Source organism: Melanostigma gelatinosum (assembly GCF_949748355.1).
Source record: "Melanostigma gelatinosum genome assembly, chromosome: 11".
Lineage (NCBI taxonomy): Eukaryota > Metazoa > Chordata > Actinopteri > Perciformes > Zoarcidae > Melanostigma > Melanostigma gelatinosum.
This window is the reverse complement of record NC_136644.1, coordinates 6,836,761-6,854,952: the sequence shown is the minus strand read 5'-3', so window position 1 is coordinate 6,854,952 and position 18,192 is coordinate 6,836,761. Positions and strand designations below refer to the sequence as shown.

Here is an 18,192-nt window from a genome sequence, read left to right as displayed (position 1 = left end):
TTACAACAGAAGGGGTTCGAGGTTGAATGATGATGACAGTGACAGTGATGATATAGTAATGTAAGGTAAAGATGGGAAGCACAGGTGGTGCTATGACTGGGTGGTAACTGAGGCAAGGTCCACTGAAGGCTGCTCAATACGAATAAACCAAAAGTCTCTTTGTTTTTCAATTGTCATTATTTATTGGCTCATGATCAACACATGCTCACTCTTCCATGTTTGGTTCTGAAATGACAAGTAAATACATGATGTATATAACTAGGTTGCAAATTACCCATGAACATCAAATATCAGATGAAACAAACTGCATTAAATACATCTGTATCAATAACCTAGATCATTAACAAAGACACAGGTAACTATAACTAAATCTATGGTTTGAATACACTTATACTGCTATCTACTGGTAGAAATGGTAAACACGTTTACTCTGTGTCTCGTTACACATTTTATACTCTGGTATGTGCTTGCATCATGGACTGTAAATAAGACATTCTTGCATACGGTCATTCTATTGCCTTGACTTTTATTTTGAAATATATATATTTTGAAAACTTCCAGGGCACCTGTCTTGGTTTGCGTCTCTCTTCAAAAGGAAAAACAAAAGAGGAGTTTCATTTTTGTTTTTTTAAAGCAGACTATCAAAACGTACACGGACCATATTCACCATAGTCACCTCGTCTTTGGGTTTTTACTCCAGTTTCTGCATCCTTAATGGTACTACTGACATCTTCTGGGGTTAAGTTAGTTAAGTCCTACAGTGTCCAGTTCGTCAGATTTTCTAGAAGCTGAACAAACATGTGAATGGGTGGGTGCAACGAAACCTGAGAGAAATAAAGATAGGCACGTTGTATATCTTTACTCAACTTAATACTTGCAATATGCTGTCTTTGCACTTATTTTTAATACTCACATGCATTGCAACTTGTCATGTTGCATGTCCGCTTGATGGCGACAACAGTGCAGAAATAGAATCTTGGTCCCGTGCCTCGACAATACCAATGAATGTTTGCCGTCTGATGGGATTTTTGAAAGTTTGTGTATTTGTATTTTTGTACAAAATTACAAATTGGAAAAAAAAAAAGACGCAACACCCCAGTCCACAATCTTGTTTTATGCTTTTGGTTTGGTGCTGTATAGTATAATGCCCAAGCATTGAGTACTGTTTTGGACAAAAGCTGCCTCCAGCTTTCTGACAACAATTTTGGGGAAGGACCTCACCCCCTTTCAACGTGACAGTCCTGCCATGCACAAACAGGGGTCAATACAGAAATGGTCTCCCGAGGTGTGGAAGACCTTTATTGGCCTGCACAGATCCCTGACCTCAACCGAGTACACTGATCCTACGCATGTGCACACACATAGACATGCATGCGATACACTGCAAAGATAGCACTCACACATATTGGCAGAATATGGTGACAAAATGGTTAAAGTACGCCACCAACAATGCCACTCTCACACACACACACCGGCATCACCATCAGCTTGTTAGAAACATCGGTAACAGTTGTGTGTCAACTGTCATCCTAAATCCGCTTCTTGCATGTAACCGAAAAAGACTTGAAATGCAACTTAAAATGTGGCCAAATTGTAACAAGTGCCGCTCTCAGCAGGCAGCATGAATGCGGAGACACTACAAATGCAATTGCACAGATGTTTCCTTCCCTGCAGCTTCACTTGTCTTCTCTTTCTCACTCAAGGTGAGTGATTAGCTCTGGAATTGGAGATTTATGAAGGGGAAACACAACTGAGGCAGCTTTCCTTGGCCGCCGAATGAATTTTCCATTGTACGCCTTCAAACCCGCTACTCTCCACATAGTTATACAGACAGAGACAGACTTTCGGTGACAGCTTAAGGAGTCCCCTCTCTGAAAGAATTATGGCTGATTCTTGTATGCTCGCACATACCATTGATCACTTTGACGTCTGCTTTTTTCACAAAGGCTCTTACCCCGGCTCTCCACACTGGGGCCCTGAGCTCTCTCTAAACACTGGGATTGGACTTTGAAGCTAATCTGGTTTCAAGGCTGCAAACCTGCTTGGTCTGAGCGCTCGTCTGAGCACAATAGGGGAGGAATTCCTGTCCCAAGAAGGACATTGAATACAACTTGTATGTGTGCGTGCAAGCATGCGTGACATGAGTTCACACTAATATAAATGAGAGCAGAATCCAAAGAAATCATATTTTGTTTCTGTATAAAAGTGTTTAATGTACTCCAGTATGTACACATCAAATCTACAAAATATGCACGATGTTAAAATACTATCAGCGATTTACCCCTCCCTCACTTTTGTGCCCTTATTATATACAACCCCAGACCATCTTGAACCAACTTTTAAATATGATACAAACAGGATATAGCGAGCGTATCACAATGCAGACCGACCAAACAATTCACACAACATACCAATATCACCAAGTTAAAAGAAAAATCAACTGCAAATGCCTGATAAAATATGAATCTGTACATAATTACTTTATAATAATGTTTGTGCGAAGCAGTTACCAGCGTAACATGAGGTTAAAGTACAGTACCGTTTGAGACTGACAAGCTCAGGACTGGGGTCGTTTTCCATCCCGGTTCAATCAATTAACAATTTAGGTTGTGACAGGAACTAATGAGGGAGCATTGATTTACTTCTTTCCCCCATTGCCGACTGATATGGGAGTGAAACGACCCCAGCCCGGATGTAGTCGAGGTCAGGCATGTGTGCTCTTCTACATTTGGTGATGAGAAAAAGACAGAAAGAAAGTGGGTCTGTCCCCACTGCTGAATGTTTTATTAGTCTTATCCCACTTTCATTCACCACCTCTCAACTTCTTTGCTGTTGTTAACCAATCACAAAAACAAAAACCACTGCAAATGCCCAGAAGGGACAACAAAATGGCATAAAGGGTGTGAGAGATCAATTACAGATCAGTAGCATTTTCTGTATATGACCGACCCCTTAGGGACAAAGATTTGCAATTCCTGTCAGGGGATGTGCTCCCCCCCCCTTTTTTCCTACTAATCTGTACGCACAATGGTACAATTGTCCCACTACTTGCACACAAAAAAAAGTCAAAAGACACAAGTTTGAGGTTGAAATAGTGCTGAACACAAATGAGTCGGGGGGGCGACCGTGGCTCACTGGGTTAAGAGGGTCGTCTGGGAACCGGAAGGTCAACGGTTCGATCCCCGACTGGGACGTGTCACGTGTCGAAGTGTACCTGAGCAATACACTGAACCCCCGGCTCCCCGGGCGCTGATCACTGGCAGCCCACTGCTCCCCATATACAGGGATGGGTCAAATGCAGAGATACATTTCGTGTATGTGTAAAAATATATATGACAATAAAAATGGTTTCTTTTCTTCTTTCTGAATCCTTCTCCAGGGAAGTGCCACACTGAAAACAACCCACACTTCCTTCAAAGGTAGCCTATATACTCCATGCTTTCCCTACAAACGCGGAGATGTTTAGCCATCCTGCTGTCTGCGTAATCTAAATCACTCATGCATATGAGCTGCTTGTAATGACGACAAAACACAAACTAAGCCTAAATTCTCATATGACCTTATTCTTAATTTACCGATGACGAGGGTGCAGGCAGATTACAGGATTTTCAGGAACTCTTCTGTCTGAAAACCAATTGCAACCGCAGGGTTCTACGGCTGTCAGCCCACATAAGAGGCAACTGTGCAGAAATACTTTCGCCAGGCTGACATCTCCATGAGAAGGCACCGTTGGATTGAGGAGGAAGAGGCCGAGAAGGTGAAGCCATGTGGACGGGACTGTTCCTGCTTGTTTCTGTTGAGTTAGATTCGAGGCTTCTCATTTGTCATTGTGCTGGCAACTAAAGTCCCACCGACTGATACGCTTGAGGACAAACGTCCAACAGAGATGTCGACAAAGAGCGAGACAAGGTTAGCTTGCATGGTAAGCAGGAAACGATCGTGAGGCTCAACCAGAAAAGGAAACAAGTGGGCTGAAAAAGGTATGACGGGACCAACGGCAAGGGCTGCACCATGTCAAGTGCATCCCTGCATCAGAGAGCTGGATGTAGGATGAGGGGGGTTGTCAGATGACCCCACGGTGAGGCTTAGGCTGAGGTGACTCATATCCAGCCAGGCGGTCATGAATAAAGGGGGATGCGGTGCGCAGTCTGCCTTTAACAAGCAAGTCAAGGCGGCGGGGGCAGTCGCACGTCGAGCAAGCTGTAGGCAAAGATGTTCCAGAAGACAGCGGAGAGCACGAACAAGGTGTAGACGCAGAAGAAGATCCAAAACAGGGACTGATCCTGAAGCCGCTGCTCGTAGTTCTGCAGGACCACCACACCCAGCGTCAGGCCAACCAGCACCCCTCCCAGGTGAGCTACGAAGCTGGGATTGGGGCACGGAGGAAAGGCCGGTGGATAGAAGCGCAGCCACACCGCCCGACCAAACTCTACGCTCACTGTGAGCAGACAGAGGGAGGGAGGGGAGAGAAAACACAATATTAGCAAGGTCTGCATACGGAGTTACAGACAACTACAACACACGTATGTATGTAATGAAAGGATATATTCTATGAGGTCGAGGAATTCGACTTTTATTTTGTTACAACTGTAAAGCGTCATTGAGCCAAAGATTTTACAGGTGTCTGTTTGTGTTTCCGTGCTGAGCTGCAGTGGAGCGATGATATTAGTAAAAAAGGAATTTTGTACTAAAAAAGGCTCCAATGTTCTTCCTAAGATATATACAAGATTTATGTCACTCAAACTGCCAAAATCTCATCTTAAGTTCAGATAACCTTTAGAATTCATTGCTGTGGGCACGTTGAAGTCGTTCACTTGCTGTCAAACGTTGCGTAAGTAAACAACCAACTTTCAAGTCAAAATAGATTTTTAAAATCTGTGATCTTGGAGGATATTGCGACACACAAAAGAAGGCATCCTAGAAACTACGATAATGATCTTCTCCTCTTCACAGACATGTATCCACTACAGGTAAGGACGTAGAATCCCACACTGCCTTGCAAAGCGGTTTGCTCGTGTCACATAGAAAATGAATAGGGTGCGAGCTTTGCATCACTTTGCTCAGTTAGAAATCCTCCATATGCTAAACACTGCAAAGCCAGAACGTTGAATATTGCTGCCTTTGGAGCAAAATCACATTTCTCAGATCAGAAATCTTTGCTGCAGGATTAGCACAACAAGCAGATTAAAAGTATTTTGTTGAAAAAGTATTCTTAAAATGAGGTGAAAGGGGTGTGTTGCATCTTTATCGAGACTTACTGCAAACCAGAGCCATGGCCATCCGGAATAACTTAAACTGACACTTCATTCCCGACCAATTCTACAGAAAGAGAGAGAAAGAGAGGATGGAGTAATTCAGAGGGTCCTTTTTTTGAGTTCTGATGATAAAGACAAAACAAACTGTGCTAGAAGGTCAAGTCCTCAGACACACACACACACACACATGCTGTCATGAAATGACAGGAATGTATGGCATCTGTAGATAGAGCAGCACCTGCCGGGCCCCAAAACAGGCTGCTCTGACGATGTGGCAATGCTCTGTGTTGTGACAGGACGACTGAGTGATGTGATAATCATCTAACATATAACACGCAATAAAACTTACCATCACCACGTTGGCCAAATGTGCTGAGACCAGAGCGTACACTCCCCCGGATGAGCCGACCACTGGAGCCGTCATGTCGGTGACAGACACCGCCAGAGACCCTGTAGTGGTGATAGAGGAACACGCTTCAGCTAAACAAACAAATGAGGACGTTCTTGTGTCATTCGCGTCACAGACAACAAAAAAAGTAAATCTATAATCCGTTCAAACTAGGAAATCTTCATTTGACGATGACGTTGATGTGATGTGAGGAGAGAATGTTTACTCAACTACGCTAGAATGGCCATTTTGGGGATAAATGTATATATATATATATAGTTTGTGCAAATGTTATAATGCTATAATGCAAAACAAAACAATGAGGATCATGTTGGCAGATGCTGTGTATAACTGACTAATTTAAACAGTTTTTTTTGGTACAAGCTGTGACCATTTGTGCACTGAAAACATGTATTTTGAATGGCATAGAGGCCGCTTTGCTCCTGGCTTCTTCATGTGGGTGTATCATAAGTAGGCCTTCGTGAATAGAGGCTTGCTCATACTGTTCCCAGCACACACTGGGATTTTATCCAAGACAAAAAGCATTCATACAAATTGGACTGTGCTCTGTTGAGCACCTCGGTACCAATTCATCGCGTGCACAAAAGATCCAATCGAGCATTCAAAAGTTTAAATGCGGGGACATTCAGCGACAGAGTCACCACGGGACATGTGTTCTTACCACAGTGTGTGTACGAGACACAGGATAAAGGAAACACAGGAGATAGAGATGTGCGTCGTTTTACTGTCACAATCAGCAAACACAAACTCTTGTTCTCTCTCTCTTTTGCTTATTTTCTTGCACTCTCCATTGTCCATCCACTCATTTCTCAGTATGTCTCTTCCTTCCCTTCTCTCCACGGCACTGACCTGTGTACACTTTTGATGCTAATGAGACACGACTGCCCACGTCCACGGTCTTCCCACTCGCTCGCTCTCTCTCTTTCTCAAGTACAAATGTACGATATTTGCATAACACATAAATGCATGCATGTACACTGTGCATTGGAATTAACATATATACAGAATTTGGCACCACTGTCATTTGTTTCAATAAGCAAGCGGCTCCCCAATTTGTCTTTTCCTAGTTGCAGTTCTTTGTTATGCTCTGTTTCTGTGGACTCTGAAGATGTTTTAGCTGAATTTAAGATGTAGAATTTCGTTGGGAATGTGAGGTTCCATGTTTTATGACGGAGTTTACAAATAGAGCCTATTATCTCACGACCATATAATAAGGATGACCAAAAGATAATTCTAAATGGTAGTATAGGTGTGACTGTGCTGAATCACCGCCGTGAAGGCTGTGTGGTGTCTTTGGGTTTGATAAGCCTTCAGAACTGCACTGAAAATATCAAAAAATATCTGCTGGCGTCAAATGAATATGCGACATGTGAAATGACAGGACTTTATTTCCTCCGTTTGTTCTTAATATGTGGTTTGGGCCTAATATGTGGCCCTCTCAGGTGTGTGAAGCATAATGGCAGCACAGCGAGGGGGTGTAATGGCAGCGTCTGACTCACCAGGTCATGAAACACTGCTGGGTAATAATCTAAGCAGCTAAATGATTACAAACCCCAACCCACACATTAGCTTTGACAATGTTTGTCTGTCTCGAACAGGACAAATGGATTCATGTAAGAATCCTTTTCTCAAATTAAAAAATAAAATAACATTGAGAATTCTGGAAAAAAAACTGGTAGCACATTTAATTAATTCTGAATATCTTATTCCCATCAATTTATCAGTGTCAATATTAAAGTGGAACAGTACCATGCACAGAGATTGCCACTCCCTTGATTACACTATTTTAAAGCACTCTACATTGCTTCCTTCCTCTTCAAACACACACACACACACACACACACACACACACACACACACACACACACACACACACACACACACACACACACACACACACACACACACACACACACACACACACACACACACACACACACACACACACAGGCTTACAGACACTTAAACACCTGGTTCCTGTGTTTAGGAAGTGTAGCTGGCAGGATGACCTCCATCCCTGTAATTACCTTGATTTGATAACATTATTTTTGTGTGGTTGGGTCTGCGCACACACACACACACACACACACACACACACACACACACAGACACAGTCTCTCATAGTCCCTCAGGAGGCCCCAGGAGACCTGCAGGTTTTAGAGTCGAAAGTGGCACCTCATTTATCTTGGCTGTTCATCCAAACCGTAGACGAAGACCATGAGGGGAAACTGTAACGCACATCAGCACTCGTAATTAAAAAAGGCAACAGTTCGGCTTCGAGTTGAGTTGACTGAATCTACAAAGTCATTGGCCAATAGTTCAGTCTGGGCTTTGCTTGAGTTCTCTTTATCGCTTGTTCTTGTCCACTTGTCCTTGCCTGTTGCTGCGCCTGTCTTGTGCTCTTTGTACAGGCAGACCTTTGTTTACTTTGCTGTCAATAAGTGAGTACTTGTGTGTTTGCATGCAAGTCCACTGATCCCATTAAAGTGTCAGAGTTTGTGTTGGCCCTAGAGGGCCATAGACGTCTCTCTGAGTCATTACTTGGCCTCTGACCTCTGCCCTGACCCCTCTTCTGTGCCAGCTGAGGCCCTCTCTGTTCACAATTGCTTGTTGTTCACACAATCTCATCGTGTAGCAAATTTAAAGTCGTTGTCTACGTTGTAACTGATTGTTTACGTTGTCTACCGCTTGTCGAAAAACACTCCAGGATTACGCCAAATGGCTGAAATGGCATTAAATAATAAAGGGCATGTAAGAAATTGACACAGTGAAGTATGTTTGAACGGTGACGCGTTCACTTCACACACACACACACACACACACACACACGCACACACACACATACTCCCTCTCTCTCTACAGCCAACTGATTTTTGTGAGATATGTGAGAGTAAAAATATGAAGGAATTCAAAAACAGTAAATGTCAGTGGAAATGAAATCATTCATTTTCTTATCTATCTATACTGTTTACCATCCAAAGTCAAAAATGCCATAAAAATGATAACTGCATACATAACTGCAGCCATAAAACATATGCCGCAAATACAATGACTAGCAAATACCAGCTTATCACATCCACCCACGTGTTGCTAGATGCTGAATGTTCTTAGAGTTGTGACTTTGGCTAAAGTCCTTCTGCTGCCAAAAAATGGAGAAAAAAAAGCCAAGTCAGACACAACAAACCCAGCCATCACAGCCAAACACAACCAAAGCGTGCCTCTCCTCTTCCCCTGGCGGTCGATATCTAATTAAAACAGCAGACTTGCATGTGTTTGCGTGTGTGTGTGTGTGTGTGTGTGTGATTTATGGCGCGTTTCCTCCTCATTTCAATTTGAGGTTAATACCACAGGCCACCACAGCTGGTATCCCCAGGGTGTTTGTCACTGACCCCTGCGCACGCAAACACACACACAAACACAGATGGACACTCAGACATGGGGAGAGAGAAATAGAGACATCATTTTCATGAATATTAAACAAAATCGCACTGGCTGCAATGAATATCCCACAATAATCTCTGCTTTTTCCTACTCGCACACACACACACACACACACTCACTGCCACAAGGCATCACGTTTCCATCCCTGAAAATCTTGAAACACTCATCTCAAAAAGTAGCTCAATAATTCCACTCCAGTTACCTCGTACCTAAAAGTGTCACCCCCGGGCACCAAAAAAGCAAACAACAAAATGCCTGAACTGTTTGTTTTGGGGAAGGAAACCTAAATCTCAACCACCTCCACTCCTCTCTCGTCTCGATGTTTTTTCATGTCATGTGTGCACCCTCTCCAAACCCTCTCAGCCTTATTAACACTTATGAATTCATCTAGCCTCCTCCGTCTTCTCTCTCTCTTCACCCCTACCCCACACACTCCCCCTTCCTATTTCATTGTTACTGTGCTTTTGTGTTCTTCCGACTGAGCTCCATTTGAGATGACTCTCTCTGCTCGGCCCGATTGAACATGGCCGTAGGAGACGCGGGGGGCTTTGATGGGACACCCCCTGCGTCTCAACACATCTGGTAGGGAAACAGAAACACAAGGCCATCTGTCCTGAACATCCCACACACACATACGCTAAATATTCTCATTGACCCGGTGTCCACCAACACACTGGCTGCAACACGATAGGCCGTTGAATGAGTGAAAAAACATGCAAGAAGCAGATGGAACAACGGCGGAGTTGAAAGGGAAAACTCTATGGTGTGCGTGGGTTTGTCTCGGGGGTGGAGTGAGTGTGTAAATAAGAGGGAGGGAAATGTATGCAGTGAGTGGAGAAGGACTGAGATTGCAATTGTTGCATGTGTGTGTGTGTGTGTGTGTGTGTGGGACCACATGCCCACCTGCCAGCACACCACACGCGTAGACCAGTCCAATCCGCAGGGCTCCGTGGACCATTTCAAGAGGGACTCCCACCAGCAGCTGCATGGCCATGTTCAGGCTCAGGTGTTCAATCCTGTAACACACACACACACACACACACACACACACACACACACACACACACACACACACACACACACACACACACACACACACACACACACACACACACACACACACACACACACACACACACACACACACACATAGCCCAAGTGAGTCAGTGATAACATTGAATCCATAATAAATCAAGAAAAGGAGCCACAATAACAACATAAATGTAATAATAATATAAAATGTAACCAGAGATAAGGTGATATTTGTATTACTAATTTGGTGTCAGTTGTTGATTGTGGTAATATTCTTACATACCTTATTTAAGTGTGAAATAAAGTGAAATACAATTTAATTCAATGAACAACATGAAGTAATGTACCTCAATAGAGCGAAAAGTACCCGTAGAGTATATTTCATTGTGTTCTTTCCAGAACCATTGCCCCAGTTACTCTGAATAATCCACACAACACGCAGAGACTTTTTGCTGAAAGAAATAGTCCCGATAGTTCTGAGAGCCAAAGTTGACGTCTTCAAAAGTATTGTTTTGTCCAACAAACAATCCCAACATTTTTCACCACGCACACAAAAAGGCATCAAATCTTCAAGTTTGAGAAACTGGAGGCGACGGATATTTGCAATTTTTGCTTGATGAAACAAATGAAATGACGCTGCTTCCTTTTCAGTGCAGATAAAAAAATCGAATTCTCTGCAGTACAGTAGAGTAGATACAATGTTTTTGTTTTGAGCAAATCAACCGGGCAACGCTTAAAAAACATTTTCATACTGAAACTTTTAACAAGAAAAGGAAAGACGGAGAGAGAGAGATGGTGGGCGAGTCTGCACAGGAAATATTTACACTTTAGTTTTGAGAACTGGGAAGAATGCAAGTTTGTGTGCAGCTATTGAGTATGAACGAAAAAGACAACTAAATATAGCATTGTTTCAATGCTATATTTAGTGTTTTCATTGTGGCTACTTGACACTGCAAATCAAACACACCAATGTTCACTTCGTGCCTTGTTACAAATTCATTTGTCCAATCATTTTTCAAACCATAATGCACGTGTTTTATTTATTACAAACTTGCAATCACAAGCAGCCTGAAAAGAACACATTTTTTGGCGCACTGAGCACCACGAGTCCAGTTTCATACAGTCCCATTATTGTGGAGAGAAGAACTGGACCTTTAAACAGTCAGTTTAAAAAGACTTTAGGTGGTGAGAAAAATCTCTTACATTGAGAGTCAATGACTGTAAGAGGTTTTATAATAACACATCATCACCTGCCTGTTCCCTACAAAGACCTAATTACAAAGCGTGCTTACGGACAAACACACACACACACACACACACACACACACACACACACTCACTATGCCCTTCATGGCTAGAAAGTCCTTCCAGCCAAATGTCAGTCAGCAGCACCGACACAGCATCTAGCATCATCCATCCTTCCTTCTTTCTCTGTCTGTGCGGTCATTCAACAAACAGCTTCTACATCCCAGAAATGAATACAAGCCTTCCCCAAACAAACCAACACAGACAACTACAACAAGACAAGGACGACAACGTATTTTGTTTGACACAACCCAGCCACCTCGGCTACAACGCCGACAGAGAGGATCGTTCCAGTGATCACAGAGACAACATGGGATATTGATTCGCTTGGAGAGGCCTGTCCGAATGCACAAGGACAACTCCACTCCAGGCAACAGCGGCTATCTATTTCTATACTGCTAATGAGGCTGTGAGGGACGCGCTGCACTGTCAGGCAGATCTGTGGATACCCATGAGAGGTCCTATTGTGTCCAGATGACCACGACCAGTACGACCAGTATGTAAGCAAAAGTGATGTATATATATGTATTGGCATCAGTCAGTCACAGAAGCTTTCCTGTTGAAAATGATAAGCACTGGGTACTGAATGGTAAACAGCCCAGTATTGTCTGTACTGGTGGATCATGTGTCAAGCGAATTTTAAACAAACTTTTGAAATGTCGCAAATAAGAAATGCGAATCAGTAAATTATATCTCAATAAAGAAACAGGTCTGAATCTGGGAAGATTTGAACGCAGTTACTTTGGGTCTCTCGAAAAGCCTCAAAATCACAGAAAATATACATTTAATTAGAGAATGTGTGAAGGAAAATATTTCTCTCGGATGTTACAAAAAGTGATGGCTGCTTATTGTGCTGTTGGTACGACTCACACGAGCTGCCACACCGCCTTTGGCTTCCCGTATGAAGCCCCGTGCTCCGGATTTTACCCTGATTTATTACCATGTACCACCTCCTTGTACAATACAGAGACATTGAGAAATGTGTCTTGAAGTGCCTTCTAATCAAGTGGCTCTGGCATCAGTATTAGCAAATGAGCCGGACCGGTTGAGCCGGACCGGTTAAGCCGGCAAGCGTAACGACCAATGTTCTTCTGGGCCGTCACCCCAAAGGATCCAGTTTCAACCAGTAATGAAATGTTTATAACGCCTGAATTATTGAAAGTCATTTTTGATCAGCCTCACATATTTCAGAAGTTGTGTGCCTTAAACACAAAATCTGCTAGACTAAAGAAATCAAGGTGACTCGATGAGGATTTAACCAAAAGGATGCGATATGGCAATTTAGAGAATTTTAAATGGTCATCATCATCATCATATCAGTGTGGCATGTTCTTTCTCTAATCATCAGGATTAAAAAGCAACACGTACAACATACAGGATACTGAGTGCTGGGCAGTTCACAATGACTGCTAAACCACAAAGAATATGATTTTACTATGAGAAAGATGTTGCTGATGTTTCCATGTCAGCAATAAATAAACCATTGCCATATAAAATTGGAAGCATTGCTGGACAAAAGATTATTCCCACAGGCTCTTTTTTTTTTTACAACCAATTCCCCTGAGGACCGAAATCATTTCAATATGTTCCCGTGTAATCGGTGAACGTTAAACATCCCACCTTCTCTTTATCCTTCCATTCAGTCCTTGTACTTCATCTTTTATCAACACACTGTCATCCCTACCGTCTTTCCCTGGCACCTCCAGCTTCTGCCAATTAAATGACCATTTTATTAGTTCTCACTGTTGCCTGAGACTACATTTACCCAGAAGGTTAATTAAATCTGGATGAACCTGGCTTAAACTGTCTGTGGTGCTTGTAGTGCGAGAGGAGAGGAGAGGAGAGGAGAGGAGAGGAGAGGAGAGGAGAGGAGAGGAGAGGAGAGATAAGCTGAGGAAGTGTAATGGCAGGTTTTATTAAACTGCAGTATCTACACATTACAAGAATATTCCAAAAATAATTGCTTGTTTAGGAACTTGCTTATTTGTTTTCTAACTTCTTTCACCGAGTATTACGAAATGCATCCAAAGACTCATCAGCAACTCCCTCATCTCCTCGTCCTTATCTGCATTCGTCCTTCATGACCGAGAAGGATTTAATCGCGTTCAGTTGAAGTGTTTCACTGGATATTAATTGCACTGTGTGTTTTTGTTGATGACATTGTTGCGTAACAAGCTCTGGCTCACTGAATCTTTTAAATGTCACAAACCCAAACCACCCGAGGCCTCATAGATATGCCGTACCTCTAGTTTGTGTTTCGCTTTCAATGTGATATTTCGCCCTCCGATAGTGTCACACGCACAAGCCTTGAAACAATTCCAGAAAACGCTTCGACGTGAACTCACCCAGTGTGCATGAAAATGTAGCTGAGGTATCTCCAGGCCTGGGCTCGTAGCTGCGGGTGGTAAGGTAAGGGGCTCTTTAGGAAGGACGGGCTGGACACCTGCAGGACCAAGCGGTCCAGCTGGAGCCCATAGTACATGAACACGGCTACCTGGGAGAACACGCATGAATAAACACAGAATGTGTGATTTTCAGGGGGAGTGGAATCAATATTCGCACCACAATAAGCACAATGAAACAATGTGAAAGACATCATATCATCATTTACATGCACAACCGTAGACAAGCTTTAGAACACATATTGGTCTCACCCTCCCCAAAACAATGTACCTCAGCAATGGTAATAGCCAGGATGAGCCAGGGTGGGGGACAGTAGGTGTAGCTGTCGAAGTACCACTTGCGGTCGACCTCGCGGGGCAGCGTCTCGTAGGCGACGTGTCGGACCAGCCGTTGAGACAGTCCCAAGCCCGCCTCATCTCTGAGACTGCAGCCTTTTAGCTGCCTGCTCCCCTGCAGGATGGCCCTCCGGAAACTGTTGGAGCGCTTGTTGCTCATCTGGAGAAAAGAGGACGGAGGAGAGGAAGGTGACGAAGGGGTATGCCGGGGTGGAAGAGGAGACAGCGGGAGGCAAAGAGAGAGAGGAGGAAGGCCGGAAAGGAAGAAAGAAGGAGGTGGTTTACTACAAATGGTTCAGCACGTTTTAACATGAATGATCATCCAGTTTTATTTAACGTGTGAACCAACGTACTTTATGAAATATATCCAATGTACAATGTACAAACGGAGTCTCAATGCATTCTGGGTACAGGCTACACACTCACTCACTCATCAGTCCAGCCCGCTGATGGACCCCTTCCACCTCGCCATGGCAACAGAATGCCTGTAGCATCACCGAGCAACCACCAAAGCCCTCTCTTAATCCCTCTCTGTCTGTGAAGAGTTCATTTCCAAACATCTATCGGTTCATTTTTCATGGGCGGTGACCTCACAAGTAGTTCATCATTCAGAGAAGATCCCCCACCGGTCGGTATCAGTTTTTATTTTTAAACCTGACAAAATGACTTCTCTGCTCTCGTCTCAGGAGGGCTGCCATCTATTTTGATTTAGTGCTGCTGTTTGTAGAGCTCAGGTGTCACATTTTTCAAACGGTGGCCTTCTCATTTTCAAACACACGTAAGTACGGCGCAGCTATGTAGGCAGTCTAAACACACACGCGCGCACATTTTCAGTTGACCATACATGCACAAACTTGACACACAATGGTGAATATGTCCACAGTGAGGTTTTGAAAGATGTTTTTTTTCTATTATAAATCTCATGTTCAAATTGGAGGACGTCCCCTAGAGGACCAAGAGGTCAGTTATAGCTCCGATAGAGTGTCCTTGACATTTAGAGGCAGAGGTAATCAGAGCGCGTGTGTCTATTCCTCTTCCCGAAGCAAGGGTTGAAAATGTACTCGGCATGCAGGGAAATACAACCTTCATCCGGGTGCACCAACTATTATCTACACACGGATGGATCACTGAGCGGGTTTGACGGGTATAGGCCCAGGAGCCCAAAGTGTCAGCGGTCCCCCCCCCTTGTCCTTCACCTGGATAATGAAGAGACTCAGAACAACCACGAAATGATCACAAAGAGGCGCAAAACAACTGCAAAGACACACAAAATAACTACAAAAAGGGGCAAAACAACCACATAGGGACACAAAAATTGCACAACAACTACAAAAAACCACACAACACAACACGCGAAGAGTAAACTATAAAGTCGGTGTGCCTTGCTCGTATGTAGGAGAGGTGGTGGGGTCTTTTGCATGTCTGTGTGAGTGATATTGTTTTTAGCAAGCACAGAGATTGGCAAAATAAATGAATGTAATGTGCTATCGGCATTAAAAGTACAATAAAAAACATATGGATATAACTAGTGCAACTTCAAAAGCCACAACTTTAAAGCGTTGATGTTTATTCAACAGAAAACGCAAACTTAACACAGAAATAAGATGACATTTTAGTTGGAAAATAGCAGAGATACTTATCTGTGAACACCAAGGTACACATCACAATTCATTTCAATTTGACAGAGTTGGAAGAAGAAAACGCAGCCAGGAGAATAGAGCGATATAAGACGACAGATGTAAAATCAGAATATAAAATCTCTGTATGAAGGAAGAGTTGGCTGATCGTTCTTCTGGTGCTGTTTAATGAGGCTTTAGTGTCTCCGCACGGATCACCGGTTGGAGATTAACGGCAGAAAAAAAGCCAATTATTTCAGCCTTTATGTTGGGCACAGAGAACTGTGGGAAAATGATTACCATGCGTTACCATGGCCACTTCTGGACCGCAAAGAGAGTGCGCACGCACACACGCACACACACACACACAGACAGACAGACAGACCTCCCCAAGGCAGCCGTGCTCCATAAAGACGGACAATTCTTCGTGTGAAGTGACTGCAATTCCTCTCCTCTTTGTAGGACACAAAAGAAAGAATGACGTCCTGCCCGTTTACCCACTGGCATGAGGAGAGGGGAGAGGGGAGAAGGGAAAGGAAGAGGTGAAGGGGGCAAATGGGTGTTCGGCCCGCAAGAGACAATTTCACCGTTTGATCGATGGAAAACACAGCCAGAGGAGAAGGAGAGGGGAGAGAGACATAAACCAGAGACAGAGAGAAGGAGAAACAGAGGAGGACAAATGGAAGTAGAGGAAGAGAAAAAAGGCTGGAAAATAGGGACCAAGAAAAATGTAATTAAAGGGACTGCGTTGATAAAGGCATGTTGTTTCAGGTCCCAGTAAGATGCAATCCAGGGATTCCAGTTTGAGAACGGGGCAACAAATAAACCCTTCACAGTTTGTCTGTCCTCACCTCCATCTCCACTTCTATCCTCCTTCTTTCCTTCCTTCTGTGAAGGCAGAAGAGCTGGAGAGATAGAGATGCACCAACAGAAACCAGGCACCGACAAATAACTTGCTGGAAGAATTATAACTCTCTCTCAAGCTCCCGTATTGGCTTTGACTCCTTTGACCTTTGGAGACCATTAAAGCCTGCCCCTTAGAAGGTCCATTATGTCGTTACATACCCTACATTCCTTGAGCTATTCACATCATATTTACAAGCTTTTCACACGAGTGTGGGTTCACATTTGCAGAAATCCTTGAAGATAACACCCAACATTTAGCCCATAACCGTCTCCTGAAACAGAGGTGGACACTCTTACTTTCAGCGTATCGGACCAAATATGTTTTAACAATTATTTAAAAAATAAAAGAGAGCAGCTAATCGTCACATTTCAGAAAGTGGAACAAGCAAATCGTTGGCATTTTTGCTTGATAAATGATAAACGAATCGATTCGACGAATAAAACTAATTGTATTCGCTCTTACTCATTCATTGCACAGTATATTACCATAATCATGAATACATGTCCCTACTTTATCCCCCCCTCTCCCTCCCTCCCTGTGTGTAGCTTCTGTTGTGGCTGCCTCTGTGAATGTATAAACCAGTGAGGGGGTGGACACAATAGCAACTCAGAAAAAAAAAAAAAAAAAACGTGAATGTACACACAGATGCCGGCACCCCATTCCTCTCTGTCCCACTTTCAGTTGCACGCCATGACCCCACCGCCTGTCACGTGACATGAATGCACCAATTGGGAACGAGCAGCAAAAAGCACTTTCGACATTTTTCCAAGCTTCCTACCCGGCTCATCCCTCACCCACTGTATCAGACAATAAGCAGCTCTGAGGAACGAGAGAGAGAGGGGGAGACGGTCGAACTCACACTCGCAGGCAACAATGAATTCCCTACAGTCTCTACAGACGCACACGCCCCTCACTGCCACCCAGTAGTTGGCGTGTAATATGTGCCACACAGCTACTCCCACTGTGATCCCACTCCACACCGTCCCGGGTCAGCAGTTCGCCCTCCCATGAGGAACAGCAGCAAGACAGCGGAAAACAGAAAATGAGAAGGTTATGAGGCAGCGCAGCACAGCTGGAGATGCTTGAGTGAGACCATGGACAAACAGCAGCAGGCTGCAGTTTGAAGGTGAAGCTGAAAGTGGGGCAAGGTGAGCGTCAAGAGAGGAATTTATCGCCAGACTGAGAGTCGTTTTTTTCATGAGGAAGGCTCTCCACTTCTCAGCTGAGCTGATTTTGGAGTATGGCTTTTAGGGCTGGATGTAAAAATAGAAAGAGAAAAGTCCCAAATAAGTCTCAGTTCTTGGCTATTATGTGCTGAGTCAAGAAACTAGTCAAGACTAAATCCTAAAATTTGTGTTTCCAGTCGTTAAAAAAGTAAATGTTTGTGCAGTTTGTATTGAAAGACAGAATGATCTCGTGTTTCTTTGTGTGTGTCTTTTTCTGAGTCACAGTATATTCATTTGTAATTCATGAGCTGAATGTTTTGTAT

The 18,192-nt window shown here is 43.6% G+C and overlaps 1 protein-coding gene across 3 annotated transcripts in view; it reads right to left on the bottom strand.

Moving 5' to 3' along the window:
• rhbdl3 (rhomboid, veinlet-like 3) overlaps positions 1 to 18,192 on the bottom strand; it is a 44,529-nt gene continuing 26,337 nt past the window's right edge. For all 3 annotated transcript variants that reach the window (XM_079279076.1, XM_079279077.1, XM_079279078.1), the window contains 6 exons: positions 14,116 to 14,340; positions 13,788 to 13,936; positions 10,009 to 10,121; positions 5,605 to 5,705; positions 5,259 to 5,319; positions 1 to 4,438 (listed from right to left, as the gene is read on the bottom strand). In XM_079279076.1, the coding sequence (XP_079135202.1) occupies positions 4,167 to 4,438; positions 5,259 to 5,319; positions 5,605 to 5,705; positions 10,009 to 10,121; positions 13,788 to 13,936; positions 14,116 to 14,340 (921 nt within the window). In that variant the 3' untranslated portion in view covers positions 1 to 4,166. The remainder of the gene's footprint in view (positions 4,439 to 5,258; positions 5,320 to 5,604; positions 5,706 to 10,008; positions 10,122 to 13,787; positions 13,937 to 14,115; positions 14,341 to 18,192) is intronic.